The 16670-nt window shown below is 51.1% G+C and overlaps 1 protein-coding gene across 6 annotated transcripts in view; it reads left to right on the top strand.

The window, feature by feature from the left end:
* LOC108638532 (myeloid-associated differentiation marker-like) overlaps nucleotides 1-15675 on the top strand; it is a 46919-nt gene extending 31244 nt beyond the window's left edge. For 2 of the 6 annotated variants that reach the window (XM_018066530.1, XM_018066532.1), the window contains 2 exons: nucleotides 12217-12264; nucleotides 13389-15675. In XM_018066530.1, the coding sequence (XP_017922019.1) occupies nucleotides 13536-14522 (987 nt within the window). In that variant the 5' untranslated portion in view covers nucleotides 12217-12264; nucleotides 13389-13535 and the 3' untranslated portion in view covers nucleotides 14523-15675. Of the gene's footprint in view, nucleotides 1-10624; nucleotides 11350-12216; nucleotides 12265-13380 lie in introns of those variants that run through there. The other 4 variants (XM_018066533.1, XM_018066534.1, XM_018066535.1 and 1 more) reach the window with 4 other exon arrangements.

Raw genomic sequence — 16670 nt, 5'->3', positions numbered from 1 at the left:
TAAACCACTGGACCACCAGAGAGGTCCCCTGCTATAAGCTTCCAGTTGCTACCTCTATTTCCATCCTTTCCTCAAAGTCTGGTTTGGAATAAAGTCAAACTAAGATACTTTGAAGGCTCTTCTTTGCTCCCTTAGAATGAAACGCCAACTCCAAAACGTCACCTGCCAAGCCTTTCAAGCCCAGGCCCCTTTCTACCCCTCCAGCCTCATCACCTCCCTGCCTTCATCCACTGGGAACATCTTCTAGTTCCTCTTGGTCACCTCAGGGCCTTTCCCCTGACATGTCTACACACCCCCAACCCTGAACTGAGGCCAGAGCTCAGCCTGGCACACAGTATGTCCCGTGCTCAATCTATGCCACTCTAAAGCCTGTTTGCTCACCCAGAAAATGCAGATAGTAGCTCCTGCTTTTAGACATGATGGCTCTTGATTACACCTTGCAGAGAACATCTCTGACAAGAAGGATGTTGGGTAGCTTGGAGAACTACTAAGGAGGGAGGAGTCTCAGAAGAGACTCAGACCAGGAAGGAGGGTGCTGGCCAGCCAGGGCACTGCCGAGGACAGCTGGTCCAGGCACCGTGGCCATTGGAAGCACACGCTGGATCCTGAAGGAATTCTGATCTGACCTGAGGGCTGTCTGTCACCTCTTCCTTAGGTGTGTGTCCAGGCCCCACTTGGGGGGCAGGTCAACGATTTATCTGGACTTTTAAGTTTCTTATAACTTTTCCCCCAAGTCTCACACAATAGGAACATCCTCAAATGTGGTGATGATTTCCGGTCCTCAGTGGTTCCCCTCCATGGAGATGTCCATCACACAAGGACAGGGGTTGTTAGGAGGATTCAATGAGACAAAACATGACTCAGTGATTCTCAACATTTCTCAAGAATTTCCCAGAAAGGCAATAGACCCCAGTCAGGAGGTCCAGTCTGGACCATGAGGCTGTAAGCTCATGTTATATTCACTGAGCAAACACTTTCCATGTGCCACCGAGGCAGTTATTGACATAAGAGTTACAAGAGGGATCACATACAGTGCTCATTGCATGACAGGCACTGCTCTGGATTCATCTGTGCCTCCCAGAAGTCCCTGAACTATGCCCTCACTGTTCTCTTTTTCACAGGCACAGAGAGGTCAGCTGGCCCAAGATCACACAGGTAGTAAGTGGTAGAACTGGGATTTGAACCCAGGCACTTGGGTTTAGGATCTTAACCTCTGGTTAGCATGGACTTTGTATCATATATCCAAGAAACATAGAGTAGCCAACATTTTCTCAGCAGCAGCAGACAGACAAAGTGACTTATGACCTGCACATCGTTTCCTCATCAGGGATATCACTGTTGTCATCCCCATTTCTAGATGATGAGGCTGACTCTCAGATAAGACATATTCTCAAGGTCACACAGTTACTCCCTCTCAGAGCCTGAATTTGAATTCAGGTGTGTCTCCCTGAAAAGTACAGCGGATGATAGAACCTCAGTAAATGCTGAGCCCCTTCCCTCCTCACTCAGATCCAGGAATCATCTCCTGGCTCCTGTCTGAGCGCAGTGCCCCCCTCAGAGGTCCAGCAGTATATCCGTCATATCAGCCAGACGGCTTCCTGTTGGCAGCTCAGTCAGAAAATGTCAGAGAGCGTGGAGACCTTAGACAGGGCTGATGATGCTGACCGTCTTCTCCTCTGCTCAGCTGAGTCCCTACAGGCACCTTCAGACAGGAGCCAGGCGCACAAAGGGCTGTGTTGTTGGCCTCCTCGCTGGGCCGTGAGGCAGATAGCCAGGTGTCTGAGACAGCAGGAGGGAATGGTCCCACTTCTCTCTACTCAAAGCAGGACCGAGGAAGGCCACCTCTATGATTTTTCCAAGAAGCTGGTCCAGAGCCAGAGGATGGGAACATCTGTAGCCCGGGCTCTGCTCTGGATGTGGCTCAGGCCACAGTCTGGGGACGTCAGCTGGAGTCACCCTGCCTGGGGGAGGCTCTGGCTGAGGAGGGAGCCTCTGGCCACTGCCTCGGGAGACAGGGAGCCCAGGCCAGGCAGGGAGCAAGGGAAGGGCCCGAGGCTTGGACACTGGGGGGCTTCTCCATCAAGTGTGTGTGCCTCCCTTCCCTCCACTTTTGGAGACAGGCCTTATGGGGGCATCTCTCAGCTCCTCCCCTAGCCTGTCCATCAAGGCTGTGGGGATATGGAGACCATTTGCCAACCATCCCTCCTCTGACTCTCTTCTCCACTTGGTATATTTTTCAAACATAAAACTTATTTTTTAAAGAGTGTAATGTATTTCCATAGTTCAAAGTCAAAATGCTCCAAATACTCACACACAAAAACTGCACTCCTGCCTATGGCTCAGTCCACTCTTTCCTCAGCTCCCCTTCCCCACCAGGACAGACAGTTCCTCCACTGCACTCCAGAGAGGCCTTCCTGGGCTTCTTGATGCAAATCAAACAAATACAGATATATTTCTTTTTATTTTCACTACTATTATTACGTAAAAACAATTTACTATTCATCAGTCTGCATCTTACTGTGTTTACTAAATATATCCTGGAGATATTTCCATATCATTATTTGAGAGCATCTTCATTTTTCCAACTATACAGCATTCCCTCTGGCGGCTAACACCATGGTTTATTAACACATATCCTAAAGACAAGTATGTGGGTTATTTTAAAACTATCCAATCTTATTTTCAAATGAGATCTTGAGTTGGAGCGTGATTCATGCCAGGCTGCTCTGGTTAGGAGAAGTGGTGGGTGAGGCCATTAATTGACTTGCAGCTCCCACCACCTAACCAGAAACCTAGGGCTCCTGAGGGCAAAACTCAAAATCCACAATTTAAGCACAATCTGCTCCTTTTACGAATGTGAAACTGACACTCAGATCAGGGACAAAACTCATCTGTGGTTATAAGCTATGCTATGGCAGAATTGGAGCTAGAAACCAAATCTCTTGGGCTCTGCTCACCATATGACTCACGGTTCAGCCCCAGGGAAATCAGACCAAGGATAGGGGGCCACTTGACTGGCATCAGGACCAGGCATAACTGTGGACACAACCGTGGACACTGGATCTGTCTCTCACTCTGGGTTTCCATTTCCTCCTTCACAGCTTGGGATCAATCCCTTTGTTCCCCCAGAAGAAGGAACATTGCTTTCCCTAAAGGAAACACAAACTCCCCAGTCAGGGCGAGAGTATATTTGGGCTGCTGAGCTGGACTCTGAAGAAGTGGAAAGTCAAGAAGGTGCAGGAATAAGTGAGTCTGAGACACCCCAAACTGTACGGGCACCTGGAAGTAGTCTGAGTTTTTGACAAGAATCACTGGAGAGTTGGACCCCTGGGCAGTGACTGAGGAAACTCATGTTATGAGAGAGAAACATGGTCCCCACCAAGCAGAGGTCGTAGGGAAGGAGGGTCTGTGTAATCAGGAGGGATGTGACCAATAAACAGGACCCAGCAGCCAAGAGGAAACAAGCAGAGAGGGTGGCCAGAGGGGAGGGAGCCGGCTTCCATTTCCAGGTCTGAGTGCCCAAGACTAGCAAGTCCAGGCGCCCCGGGAAGAGGGGAGCTGGGACGGACCAGGGGTCTCTGGCACCCCTCCCCCCTCTAGCAGAGAGGAAACTGACTCAGCAGCAGTGAGTGCCCTCCTCTGGGGACTGGGCAGGTTTGTGCAGAACAAGGGTGGACGGGGCAGAATCCCAGCCTGGAGGATGCTGCTGCCACACTTGTCACAAGCAGTGTGAGGCTGTGGACAGACAGCCAGCCTGGTACAAGGCACCTGGGTCCTGACTTTGACTCTGCCCCATGCAAGGTGACTCTGGACAAGTGCTGCCCCTCCCTGGGGTCCAGCTGCTCCTCCTCTGTGATGAGAGGGTTGCATTAAGCAGAGGAGCTTTACACTCTCTTTTGCGCTCCACAGTGAAGGGACTGGACCAGCCTTGGAACTGTGACAAATGACACTTAACTCCCAACAGGAGGGACGGAGCAGCAGCCCTCATGAACCACAAGGCTTGGACAGTGAGCCCACCCTGGACAATTCTTGTACTAAACACAGAGGCATCTGCATCCTCCTGGGAAGTGAGATCCCCGGGCTGGGTTCAGTTTGGTTCAGGAAAATAGTAGAATATGAGATTCCTGCACCCAGAATTGGGGAGGTCAATGCATACTTTTTTTTTGAAAAAGTTTTTGTATGAAAAGATTAATCAACAGTGAATATAAGAAAGAAATGGAAAATTTTGCTGGAATCAACCTGAGAAGTATAACTGGGGAGACAGTCTCTCAGGAAGCCCTGAGTACTGTTCTGAAGAAGGAAGGAGGGGGCCCAGATGTGTGTGACAAGGGGCGCACAGCTTGGTACAGGATACTGCTCTTTAGGAGGAATGGATATCTTAGTTAATGGTTTTGGTGCTTTTCTAAGTTTGGGAAGATGCAAGAAACAGTTCATAAAAAATTCTCATGAAAATATCCTGCTAGCTGAGGTCTGGCTCTGCCAGTTTTCTCAGAGCACCAAGCGCTTTACCCTGATTTTCACCCCGAATTCCTTTCAGGGTGAACTGTAAGTCAGTGACTCCAGTGGCTCATAACTTGATTCTGGTGGAACTGAGTGGTGGGAAACACTGTTTATCGCACAGTCCTGACTATTTGCACTTAGTCGCTCAGTCGCGTCTGACTCTTTGCGACTCCGTGGACTATAGCCCACCAGGCTCCTCTGTCCATGGGATTCTCCAGGCAAGAATACTGGAGTGGGTTGCCATGCCCTCCTCCAGAGGATCTTCTCAACCCAGGGGTCAAATCCAGTTCTCCCGCATTGCAGGCGGATTCTTTACCCTCTGAGCCTCCAGGAAGCCCTCTCCATTTGTTTCTGTCTTAATTTCAACCAAGGTTTGGGAGGCATCTTTGACCATTTTGTCTCAGAGTGCCAGGAATGCTCATTTCCAGGCCAGGTGAGGATTTCTTTGATAGACCACTCACATGCTATTACTTAGCTAGTCCTGGGAACAGTAGCCAAAGGCCTGTGGACCACCTGTCTCACTCATCTGTCAGCTTCTGAGAAATGGTCCCTCCTCTTGCTTCTTTCCGTATCTAGAGTCATGCTATTACAATCATGGGTCTTTAGAACTATGTATTATATGAATCGTTTCAAGCAGTGTACTCATTGTTATTTTCCATCACAGACTCAATCACAGGTCTGTTAATGCAAGAAACAAGAATCTTGTAAAATGGGCAGATACAAGTAGCACAGCTATGACGTTAATCAGGTCATCGGTGAGTGAGCACTAATGCCCTCGAGCAGTCACACGGCTTTCACTAGAAAAATCCGTCTTTACGGTTGAGCAGGTATTTCTGCCCTTGGGGACGGCTGGTTAATAATAATCATACAGATGTACAGTGTGCACTGGAGGGGAGAGAGGAGGTCAAAACAGGCAGAGAAAAATACTGTGCTTTTTAAATTTTTCTTTGCTTGCTTTAAAATATGAATTTTATTTCAGTTCTTCTTAAGATTTTTCCCATGATGTGGATCACCTCAAGGGAGCCCTCCCCATTCACCCCTCCTACCACTGGGTGAAGATCACAGGCTTCATCCCGGTACAGGAGTGAGTGGCAGCAGAGGGGGTCCTTCCCCCGCCCTCCCCCGCAGCCCTGCGTGCCTGGCCCCTGGCCCTGGTGACACTAGGGTGCTGGGCTCTGGGGCTCTGTGCCTGAGGGGAGGAGATGGGTGGTGCCTTCACAGCCACCAGTGACTGTACAGGGCTGCTGGTCTCCATGCAGGGGGGCAGTGGGCACACACACATGTACACACATGTGCTCTGAAGTGCACACAACCGCACACCTTTATAAAGAGGCAGCCGATGTGTCACGGCCCCTTTAAGAGTTAGGAAGGCGGGATGCTGGCATTGTGGTGGGGCCCAACTGCTTGTATTGCAGGCTGGGCCGCACCCCCATCCTGTGGTTCATGTGTGGGTGGGGAGTCACTGGGCGGGGCTCCCAGAGACCTAGTTTAGGTCAGAGTGGAAATCGGCCAGGACTCTTCTGAGCTCAGGGCTTCCCAGGTGGCTCAGTGGTAAAGAACCCACCTGCCAATCCAGGAGACATGAGAGATGCGGGTTCGATCCCTGAGTAGGAAGGTCCCCTGAAGCGGGGCATGGCAGCCCACTCCAGTGTCCTTGCCTGGAGCATCCCATGGACAGAGGAGCCTGGCGGGCTACAGTCCATGGGGTCACAAAGAGTCAGACACGACTGAGCACTAACACACACACACACGCCTGTTCTGGACACACCCTGGCCAAACTGAGTGCCCTGTTGGGTCTTAAAGGGAAAGATTACTCAGACCTTCTTTCTCCCTCATGTTGTAGGGGTGCTGAGGCTCTGCTCCGCCCTCACACTAGAACCCCTCCTCCTTCCAGAGACTGGGGGAGTGGGCACAGACCCCGGGGCAGCCCCTGCCTGGGGCATCAGGATTGGAGCCACAGAGGTCGGGATGGATTCAGTTCCCTAAGAAGCTGACCCCCTTTTCTTCCTCCGTTGCCTGTGAAGACTCCTCTGTAAAGAGGGCAGGCTTTTCACAATTTAGTTTCCTTTTCATACTGAGACAGGAGGTAGATGGACCCCATCAGGGTAAAGTGATTGGAGATACATTCCCTATGGACCAAAACGCCAAGACCAGAGTAGCAAGACTATTAAGGTAGGAGGCTGGGCCCTGCATATTTCTCATTCTCAAAGTCAGGAGACCTCCCTGACCACACAGGAGCAGAAAAGCTCCTTGGAAGTCAAAAGGGAGTGATGCTAACCAATGCCAGGCTACCCATAGGCCTCTTCGGAGAAGCCGTGCTGTCTAAGAGATGCATGCACACATGGGAGGATCCTGAGATATATCAAACATGGACTCGGAACAAGGCAAACCAACATGATTGGCCAAAGGAAATCCAGAAGAAATGGCCCATAAAAGTAATTCAAACTGCCACGAGGCTGTGCCTCAGTGACTCTCCCTGACTTTGCCCGTGTTTCTATCCACACGTACTAGACTCTTTTTCCTCATAATAAATACTTGACCTGTTTCACATCTGTCTTTGTGGAAACTCTTTTCTGCAAAGCTGAAGGGCCAGGGCCCTGGCCACTGACCACTGGTCTACTGGCTAGGACCTGTGCTTGCACCACCGGGACCCGGCCTCAGTCTCTGGCTGGGAACCCAACCACCGCTCTAAGCCGCTGCAGGCCACGGCCACCCGAGATCAATACCATTAGCTTAGTGCCTTTGTTGGAAGAATCTTTATTATAGAGCAACAGGAAAGCTGCCTATGGCATTTCCTCCCACTTACCAGATCTTTAACAAATCAGTTCTAACTGCAAAAGAGTGGAGGAATGTAGAGACCCATTCAGGGGTACACTGTTCTTTAGAATAGAGAACATACACAGGTTAGGGTGTATGAAAACTTAAAAATCCTTTTTCTTCTTGGTTACAGTGTCATACTCTAGTTTTGCCAATTGACCCAGATGTGTCCACGTAGACTTCTAGAAGGAATGGAAGTAAAAGGCGTCAGGGGAGAGAAAGCCACCCCAGGAGAAGGGGAGGCAGGAATGGAACCCACACAACTCCACTGTGAAGATGGTGAGGGTCACAGCGAAGCAGCAGCACCAGATGGACACTCGTTACACCCCTTCCCCGTCAGAGCGTCCATGCTGGTCACCAGAGGAAGGGCGCACAGGTGGAGAGCAGCTGCCCCAGGAGGAAGGAGAAGCCCGTGATGGGCATGAAGCTGGGGCCTGAGGGGAGGCTCACTGTAATTCTTGGGCTTTTTAACCTCGTTTGCTGAATAGTTAAACAGCTCTGGGGTTTGATGGGCTGGTTTGGTGTGTCTGTTTTTCTCAGTTTCTGTCTTAGTTCTTCATTCTCTAGAAATATATGACCACTGACCCCTAGAACAATGACCTGCTGATCTGGAAAATGTAAGGGCCACACCCAAGTTTAAAAGCCAGCAAGGTGCCTCATGGTTAATGTAAATATCTGCAAAAATAGCAGCACAGGTTTCCCCAGCGAGCAGCCTGCAGCCCTTTCCTGCTCCCCTCCTTGTATAAATCCTGACTGAATCTTGCAGGGGCGGGAGCTGGCTCTCTTGCACAGTGGTCCACCTTCTCCCCTTTTGGCCTGCTGCCTTCACATAAGGCTCCTTTTTTTCTCTCCAATGCTTGTCTTTCAGTATTGGTTTCTTCAGAAACCAACAGTCAAGCCTGAGCTGGGGTACAATGCTGGGGATCCAAGCAGCAGGCAGGTCCGCGGGGCTCAGGCCCCTCCATCTCCTCCTGGGGCGAGGAGGGGGCTGAGGCTGGGGAGGTTGGGGGAATCTATAGGCATGTTGCTAGAACTACATTAGAATTGCAACAGCTACAGAACTTGCTAGATGCCGGAACTTGCCCTGTCCCTCCCCACTTGCTCACAGCCTGCTTTTGCTTTCTGTTGAGAGAAGGAAACTGGCCTCTGAAGGAGCAGCTGAGCTGTTGACCGAGCGAGTCAAGGGTGTACACCCTGGGAGCCCCTTCCCATCCATTTGGACATACTTTTTGCCCTTTGGAACTTTGGGGTCATTTTGGACCCACATGAGTGGGACATGGCTTGTTGACGACTCCGTACCAGTCTCTCCCTGACTGAGAATTGGTTGGTTTGTTTGAAATCTGCTCTGGGTGAGTGAGTGAAGTGAAGTGGGAGTTCTACATCCATCCCTTCCAGAAGTCCACTGGGATGACTCTTGGCAGATTAGCAAACCTAGAGGCATGACCCCATAACCAAGAAAAAAGGGGTTTTTTCAATATAATACAGTCTGGTCTATGTATGTTTTCGATTCTGAAAAATCGTGGCTCCTGAATGGTTCTCTATATTACTCCACCATTTGCAGTTAGAATTGATTTGTTCACGATCTGGTAAGTGGGAGGATATTCTATGTGGGGGTCTTCCTGTTACTCAATAATAAGGGTTCTTCCAATAAGGGCACTAAATTAATGGTAAAAAGAAACTAAACTGTGAAAAGCCTGTGTCCTTGACAGACGAGTCTGCAGCCAAGGGAGGGAGAAGAAGGGGTCAGCTTCTTAGGGAACTGAATCCACCCTGACCTCTGTGGTTCCAGTCCTGATGCCCCAGGCAGGGGCTACCACGGGGTCTGCACCAACTACGTCCCCCCCAAGCTGTGGAAGGAGGAGGAGATCTAGTGTGGGGGCGGGCACAGCCTGAGTGCCCCTCCAGCAGGAGGGAAAAAGGGAGTCTGAAGTTTTCTCTCCCTTTAAGACCCCAATTGGGTGGAGGGGTGGGGAGGGGTAGATTTCCACTGAGACAATTCCCGGCAGTAGGTCTGAGTGTTCAGAGGACAAACAGCTGACTATTATTGAACTTATACTCCGTTTTCCACCTCAGACCTACTAAACCGGATAATTACCAATCCGAATACACAGATGATCCACAAAAAACGGTGGAAAGGTTCATTAGTATTTTTTTTAACCCACCGCCCAACATGGGCTGATGCACAGACTTGGGTCATGACTGTGTTCACAGCGGATGAGTGGCACCTTGTTCTAGACAAAGCCCAACACTCGTCACTCGGCATTTGGCTTCTTGAGGGCCGAGCAGACAAGCCTGAGTTGGGTAACACGGCCACAGGCCAAGGGGCCTCCGGAAGCTAAAAGAGGCAAAGAGCGGCCCTCCCCTGGGGCATCAGAGACAGAGCACCCTGTGACACCCTGTTTCACAACGCTGACCTCCAGAACTGTGAGAGATACGTTGCTGTGGTTTTAAGCCATCCGGCTTGTGTAATTTGCTGCAGTAGCCCAAGTAGACCACGATGAGTTTCTAGAAATGGAAAATATATTTTTTGTCAATTTTTAAGTTCCTGGAAAAGATTCCAGACCTCCTGCTCCAGAGCATGATGGTCACATGGATCCCAGGACCCCTGGTCATATCCTGTGTCCCCCAGTGTCTGAGACTCACAGAGGAGGCTCCACTGATCTAGAGAAGAGGAGTCAGTCCAAATGCCCACAGGAGCCAGGAGGGAAGGAAGTAAGTAAAGGAGAAGAAGAGGACTAGGGCCCCTGGGGAGGACCAGTTGCACCTCTCTAGGGTAGTGGAAAAGCAAGATGCTCTGGGAAGCCATGGTCTCATGTTTATAAAACAGGAAAAAAGATACAGATACTCCCTACAAATATGTATTCATGTATGTACACACATGTTTACATATGATGTCAGACCATTTGAAATGTACTGAAGGCTGGGGTTGAGGTTGAGGACATGGATGCTCCCTGGATGGAGGGGTGGACGCTCCTGTGAGCAGGCAGGAAGCCTGGCCATGCCGAAGACAGGAAACCAGTCACAGGAGAGATGATCATAGTCCTGCTTTATGTCAATTATCCATGAGAATGAGAGAAATATAGAGAATACTAAACAGAGATGAGGATGGAAAACAATATAAAGAAAAGAGGCTAGCAGCTGCTTATCTCCAGCAACCTCACTGCCAAGGGAACCAAACCAGGTGACACTGTATCTCCTGAGGCTTGAAAAGGAGCTGTAATCCGAATTTTCATGTGAAATTAAAACCATGTGCAGCCACCAAACACTCGGGGAAGAAACAGTAATGCTAGTGACTAATTCCACATCATTTTTTCATGAAAACACTGTGATGGGAAACTGAGCACATCGAGAGTCCCCCTGCAGGGCACACTGGCCTGCAGCCCCTGATCTGCAGCAAATCAAGCTGCACGTGCTGATGTCCAGAGTGGGGCGGGGCCTTCTGGGTCCTCCGTGAGGGGGGCGGGGAGGTAGCTGGCACGGATTGAGGGTTCCATGTGACAGGCCCTCTGATGAACCAGTCACATGCTTTTATTCATTTAATTGACCCAGAGTAGGTATAGAGACATTGGACAGAAGGGGAAACTGAGGTTCTATTGAGTAGCTCGCCATGATCATCCAGCTATGAAGGCTCTACTCCTTGTCACTCTGAGTGTCCATCTCATCTCACCCTTCTATATCCTTCTGGCACCTCCTCCTTCCTTCCCCTGTTCCGGCCATGACCTTCCCGGCTCACCGTCTTCCAGTCCACACACCTGGCTGCCGGGCAGGCAGGGCTCAGCCACATCCAGGCTGTGCTCTGACAGGGGCACCACGTCCAGGCTCACAGAGAGGAGGAGGGGCTTCTGGGAGACTCAGACAAACTTCCACTTGCTGCTTTCCAGGTGGGGGAACTGAGACCCAGAGAGGGCACAGGCCTGACCCGGGTCACGTGGTTGGAACCCCCATGGCTCCTCTTCTCCATAAGCTCTCTCTGATGCAGTCAATGGATTCAAAGCATTCAAGTTGTCTCTTAGTCTTCGGTGGAATCTCAGGGTGAGTTCAAGTCATTAAACTGGGATCAACCAGGGTACAGGGAGCACGACAGTCCCTCCCTCCCTCATAGCAGTGCCCCTCCCCACCCTGGCAGTGCCCACTGGGAGGCCCGCAGGCTCCAGGGCTCCACTGGCAATTGGGGCTCAAGGAGCTTTGAGAGTCCAGGGAGGGTCTCAGGTTTGCCCTGTGTTTCTCTTTCTGCCTCAGCTTGTCCCAGGGTTTATTATCAGCAAAGGTGATATAATAATCCCCTGCTGGCCCTTCCGCCCTGGGGGCCTCTCAGCAAATAGTCCCTTGGAAACAGGGCAGCTGTCCCTGAGGAGGGGGCGTTCTGGGAGGGGCCTCACTCCCCCCACGCTGGTCCCTGGAGGAGCCCCTGTGTGAGCAGGACTGCAGACCTGGCTGGCGGGACTGTCTTGGGCAGGTGACCTGGGCAATTCCTTGGTCTCCAGGGTCCCTGCCACTCTGGCCACATGTCCCCGTCACAGCCCTGAAGCCCCTTCAGGCCCCTGTTCTTCTGTCTCAGTTCCAGTCCAGGCCCCTACTCCAAGGGAAGGTTGGCTCCATGCCTGCATCCCTTCTGGGTCAGAAGACCCCTCCTGGGCTGCCCCAGGGCCACTAGGACTCTGGAATCCCCGCCCCCCCTGCCCCACTGTCATCTCCACTCTGCGCACCCCACCCAGTCCCAGGAGCATTCTCAGGACTGTCTCCTCCCAGGGGTCCTGCAGGGGCCTCCTCTTTCAGTTCCTGCCCTTAAAGGGGAGCTGATGACCCGTCCATCCTCACCCCCTCCCCGGGATTCCCTGAAAGGCCCCCATCAGCATCAGATGCAGCATCCTCATTCATATCCAATCCCTTGGTTTCCAGGTTGGAAGCTGCTAACCAGTCTCCCAGGCCAGGAAAATCCTCACTCAGGTAGGACTACTTTCTAGATTTTTCTGGCCTCTTACCTGGATGGCAGCTCTGAAGCTAAAAAAATCAAACATGATGTCGTCAGCTTATTCTGTGGTTCCTCATGATACCACCCCAGAGTCATGCTGGGTGAGGGTCTCCTTTTCCCAATGGAGAAGAGTCACATGTTAAGGCAAAATGGTGGGGGGGGGGCGGGAATTCAGAACACTTCCTACTTCTCACGTCATCTGGTCCCCACAGCCTTGCCCTCACCCCATGGCTCCTCCCTGTTCACCCCTGGAGCTTCTCTCCTCCGGGGGGGGGCTGTGTCCCTCAGACGGCAGCTCCTGCTAGTGATGCTGCACGGAGGACAGGCCAGGACACGCGTGTGTTCAGATGCTGTGGAAGGAGGCCGAGCACCATGAGGGTGGATCCTGGGTCCCAGAGCCCCAAGCCTTGGTCCTGGCCTCCAACCCATGGACCCTGCTGACATGTGGGCTGTAGAGCAAAGTGCTCAAACCCACGGCTTTAGCTGTTTTCTGAGTTCCCTCTTCCTGGTCATGCATGGATCAAATGAAAGCATTTGATTCCTTGAGCCTTAGTTTTCTCATCTATAAAATGGGGTTAACAGTATAATCCACAGTCTCTTTTCTGAAACCCTTGGGTCAGATATGCTCCAGAATTCAGAATTTTTCAGTTTCAGACAAGTGACATGGTGCATCTATTGTATATGACAGAACATCCCACTGGGGTCTGGAAGCTCCTTGTAATCAAACACATTAGGGTTTCTACAGCTGCACTTTTGAGCACTCATAATACATAAAATAAATGAAGATCATAAATTATCCCAGATCTGTTCAGGTCAAATTTGCTACCAAATGAATTTTAAAAAATTCTTGTTCAGTTTTTAGAGACTTAATGTTTTGCGGTTGCAGATAAGGACCATCCTAACTTCTGTCTCTATAAATAATGGCACGCAACACAAAGAGATATTAAAAATGTTCATGGTTGCGGCCTGACCCAACCCAGCTGTGAGGTTTGGGATGAGACAAGTCTCCTGACAAGGCCCAGGGCGATGGGTGGGGGAGCCGTTCTGGGATGACTGTGCTGTTACCCGAGTGTCTGAGCCGTTGGTTCCAGCTCCACAGGTCCTGAGCCTCAGCCCTCACAGGGCCCTGAGCCTTTTCCAGGCATCTGACTTAATCTGCCTCCGAAACTGGATCTTTCTCTGGCGGGTCCTCAGAGAAGACCACTGCTGTACTGGTTACTGTGACGTGCCTGACCATCACAGCACCATGCCCACCCGGAGGACATCCCCAGAAGTGGATGCCATCTGCTGGGTGTTCTGGCTCCTCCGCCTGCCGCAGCTCTTCTGCACCTGCGTGGCCTTCTCGCTTGTGGCCGACATGGGCATTTGGAGAGGGGCCGTAGGTAACTGGGCCATGTCCTTCTGGTGCGTCTGTTTCGCCATGACCCTCATCATCTCCATAGTCGAGTTATACAGGCGCTGGTCTGACTTTCCTTTCTTCTGGCACAACATCTGCGTCACCTACACATGCTACGCTGCCCTCATCTGCCTCTCAGCCTCCATCATGTACTCCATCACCCACGTCCAATTCCTGCCTTATGGTCCTTACCGGGACCGGGCCATCGCCGCCACTGCTTTCTCCTGCATTGCGTCTGTGCTGTATGTTGTAGAAGTGGCCGGGTTGTGGGCTTGGTATGAGCTCAAGGAGATCTTCTTCTATGAGCACACCACGCGAGCCCTGCTGAAGGTGCTGGAGACCTTCGTGGCTGGTGTCATCTTTGCCTTCCTCAGCAGCACCTCCCTGTACCTGCACCAGCCGGCCCTGGAGTGGTGTGTGGCCGTGTACTCCATCTGCTTCATCCTGGCAGCTGTGGTCCTCCTGCTGGGCCAGGCTGAATGGAAATACATGCCGCCCAGGCCCTTCTCCATTTTCCAGCTAGTGCTCAGCCTGTTCTCCGTCCTCCTCTACATCAGCGCTCTGGTCCTCTGGCCGCTCTATCAGTTCAGTGAGGAGTTCGGCGGACTGCCCCAGCGGTTCATGGACATGAGCTGCAGTGATGAGCTCTCCTACGACATGTGCGCCTGGGACCAGTGCCTGGCTGTGGCCGTCCTGACAGCCATCAACCTGCTGGTTTATATGGCCGACCTGGGGTACTGGGCCCGCCAGGTTTCTGTAGGGACTGAGAATGTCTCCAGTGCTCCTAATTCTGTCCAGTCCCATCTGGTGACTTCACAGAGTGAAGACATCCTGTGACGTCCTCTTCCTGGCTCCCCTCTCTCCCTCCTCACATCCTTCCCCATTCATCCCACTCTCTTTATGTTTCCTTCCCTCCTCCTGCTGTGTCTCCTTCTTGTTTTGTTGCCCACACCCTGTTTTGCCTCTTTCTCTTGCTTCTCTCATCTTTATTATATTTTTTGTTTTTTGCCCCTCTTCCATTCATGCTTGGCTTTCTCATCTCCTGTGTCCTGACCACCTCTCCCCATCTTCCTTCTTCTGATCCATCAGGACCTGAGACTCCTTCCTTCTCTGCCCACCACCCCCTCTCACCTCCTAAGGTGCTGACTCCACAGCGCACAGCCCTCTGTGCAGCTGTTCATACCCTGAGCCTCCGGAGGGGCCTCATTGCCAAAGCGTGTCTGTCCCCCTGGCAGTGCCTTACTGGTGTGGTTGGGGGAGTTTACGGGGTGTGGGTGGGTAGGAAGGGATTGGGCTTTTTTTCTCCCAGTGGAGCAACTGTATAGCGCACCTCCCCTTTGAGTTAAAAAAGGATCTCTGAAGGTCAATAATCTCTAGTGGGCGAGATTCTTGCATGAGATACTCTGGATTCCTTTCCCCCACTTGGTGCTCAGTCCTCCAAGAGATTGGCTCCAGGATTTTTGTAAGCTCACTAAACATCCGTTGCTTAGAGGGCATCTCAGAGGAAGCCAGGGGTAAATGCCTTCCATCCCAACTACTCTCTGGGGAATTAAAAAAAAAAAAAAGAGCTGATGAGGAACCCCAGGGTTTGAAGACACCTGTCTGCAGTGTTTAAGGGCCATCGATGTGGTCCCCCTGACTCAGTGATCAAAAACAGCAGATCCTGCCTCTGCAGGGAGAAGAGCATGGACGCTGCCAACCTTAACGCTGTAGTTTGTCTGGGTGTTTTGTTTTCCATTTTTTTCTTCTGTTCTGGACGCCACAAACTACTGAGTGACTCTGTTCTTCAAGAGAAAGTTTCAAATTTTCTTGGGCAGCTGGTTTGTAGGGGATGGGGTTGCTGCTTCCATTGTCAAAGGAACTGTATTGTTTGAACGTGAGGGGACACATACGTGTGTTTTTCTATGTCAGTTGCTTTTTGATGTTGCTTCCTGCTTCTCTGGGACTCAGGCATCATTTGAACTATATAAATGTGCACAATTTAAAAAGATATTCTGAAGCTTCTTATTCCTATCAGCACTGCTGACAATCACAGAGAATGGCTTTTTCTGTTCTCCCACATTCATAATAACCTTTTCAACCTCAATATAAACATGAAAGAAAAGAAAGCAAGCAAAACACAACAAAATCCTCATACTCTACTTGCTGCAAATTTGCCTAGAGCTCAGAGAAGTCCAAGTCAATTTCCACCCTCACCCAAACAGAGGTCTCTGGGCGCCCCTCCCACTGACTCCCCACCCAGGCCTGGACTAGAGCCTGGGGATGTGGCCCAGCCTGTGACCCTAGATATTGGGCCCCACCCCAGTGCCCAGTATCCTGTCCCCTAGCTCTTAAAGGGGCCATGACAGCATCTGGATGCCTCGCTATAAAGGTGTGTACATGTGTGTGTGCCCTTGTGCTCCCTTGCATTGAGATCAGCAGGCCTTCACAGTAACTGGTGGCCGTGAAGGTCCCACAAGTCTCCTGTTGTCAATTACAAAGCTTCAGAGCCCAGCATCCTGGAGTCACCAGGACCAGAGGGGCTGGCATGCAGAGCTGCGGGGGAGGGGAGGGGAAGGACCCCCTCTGTTGCCACTCACTCCTGTCCTGGGATGAAGCCTGTGATCGTCACCCATTGGTAGGGGGGTGGAGGGGAAGGGCTCCCAGAAGGTCATCCTATGGCAGGCAAATCTTAAGAGGGAATGAAATAAAATTCATATTTTAAGGCAAGAGAAGAAAAGTTTGCAAATAAAATGTTTCTCTGCCCATTGGGGCCTCTTCCTTCCTTGCTAGTGTGCGTTGTGCATTAATCTGACCTCCTAAAGAGCAGAAATATCCGCTCCACGATAGAGCTCAATTTTTCTAGCCCAAACCATGGAACTTCTTAGAAGATAACGCTGCGTACTTACTTACCTTACTTACCTTACCTTACTTACCTTACTGGGGTCACTAGATGTATTACTTGTGTTCTACCCATCTTACAAGATTCTTGCTTCTTGAGTCAAT

Source organism: Capra hircus, chromosome 21, assembly GCF_001704415.2.
Source record: "Capra hircus breed San Clemente chromosome 21, ASM170441v1, whole genome shotgun sequence".
In the NCBI taxonomy this organism is placed as follows: Eukaryota; Metazoa; Chordata; class Mammalia; order Artiodactyla; family Bovidae; genus Capra; species Capra hircus.
Note: the sequence above shows the minus strand (reverse complement) of the source record. Positions and strands in the feature narration are given on the sequence as shown.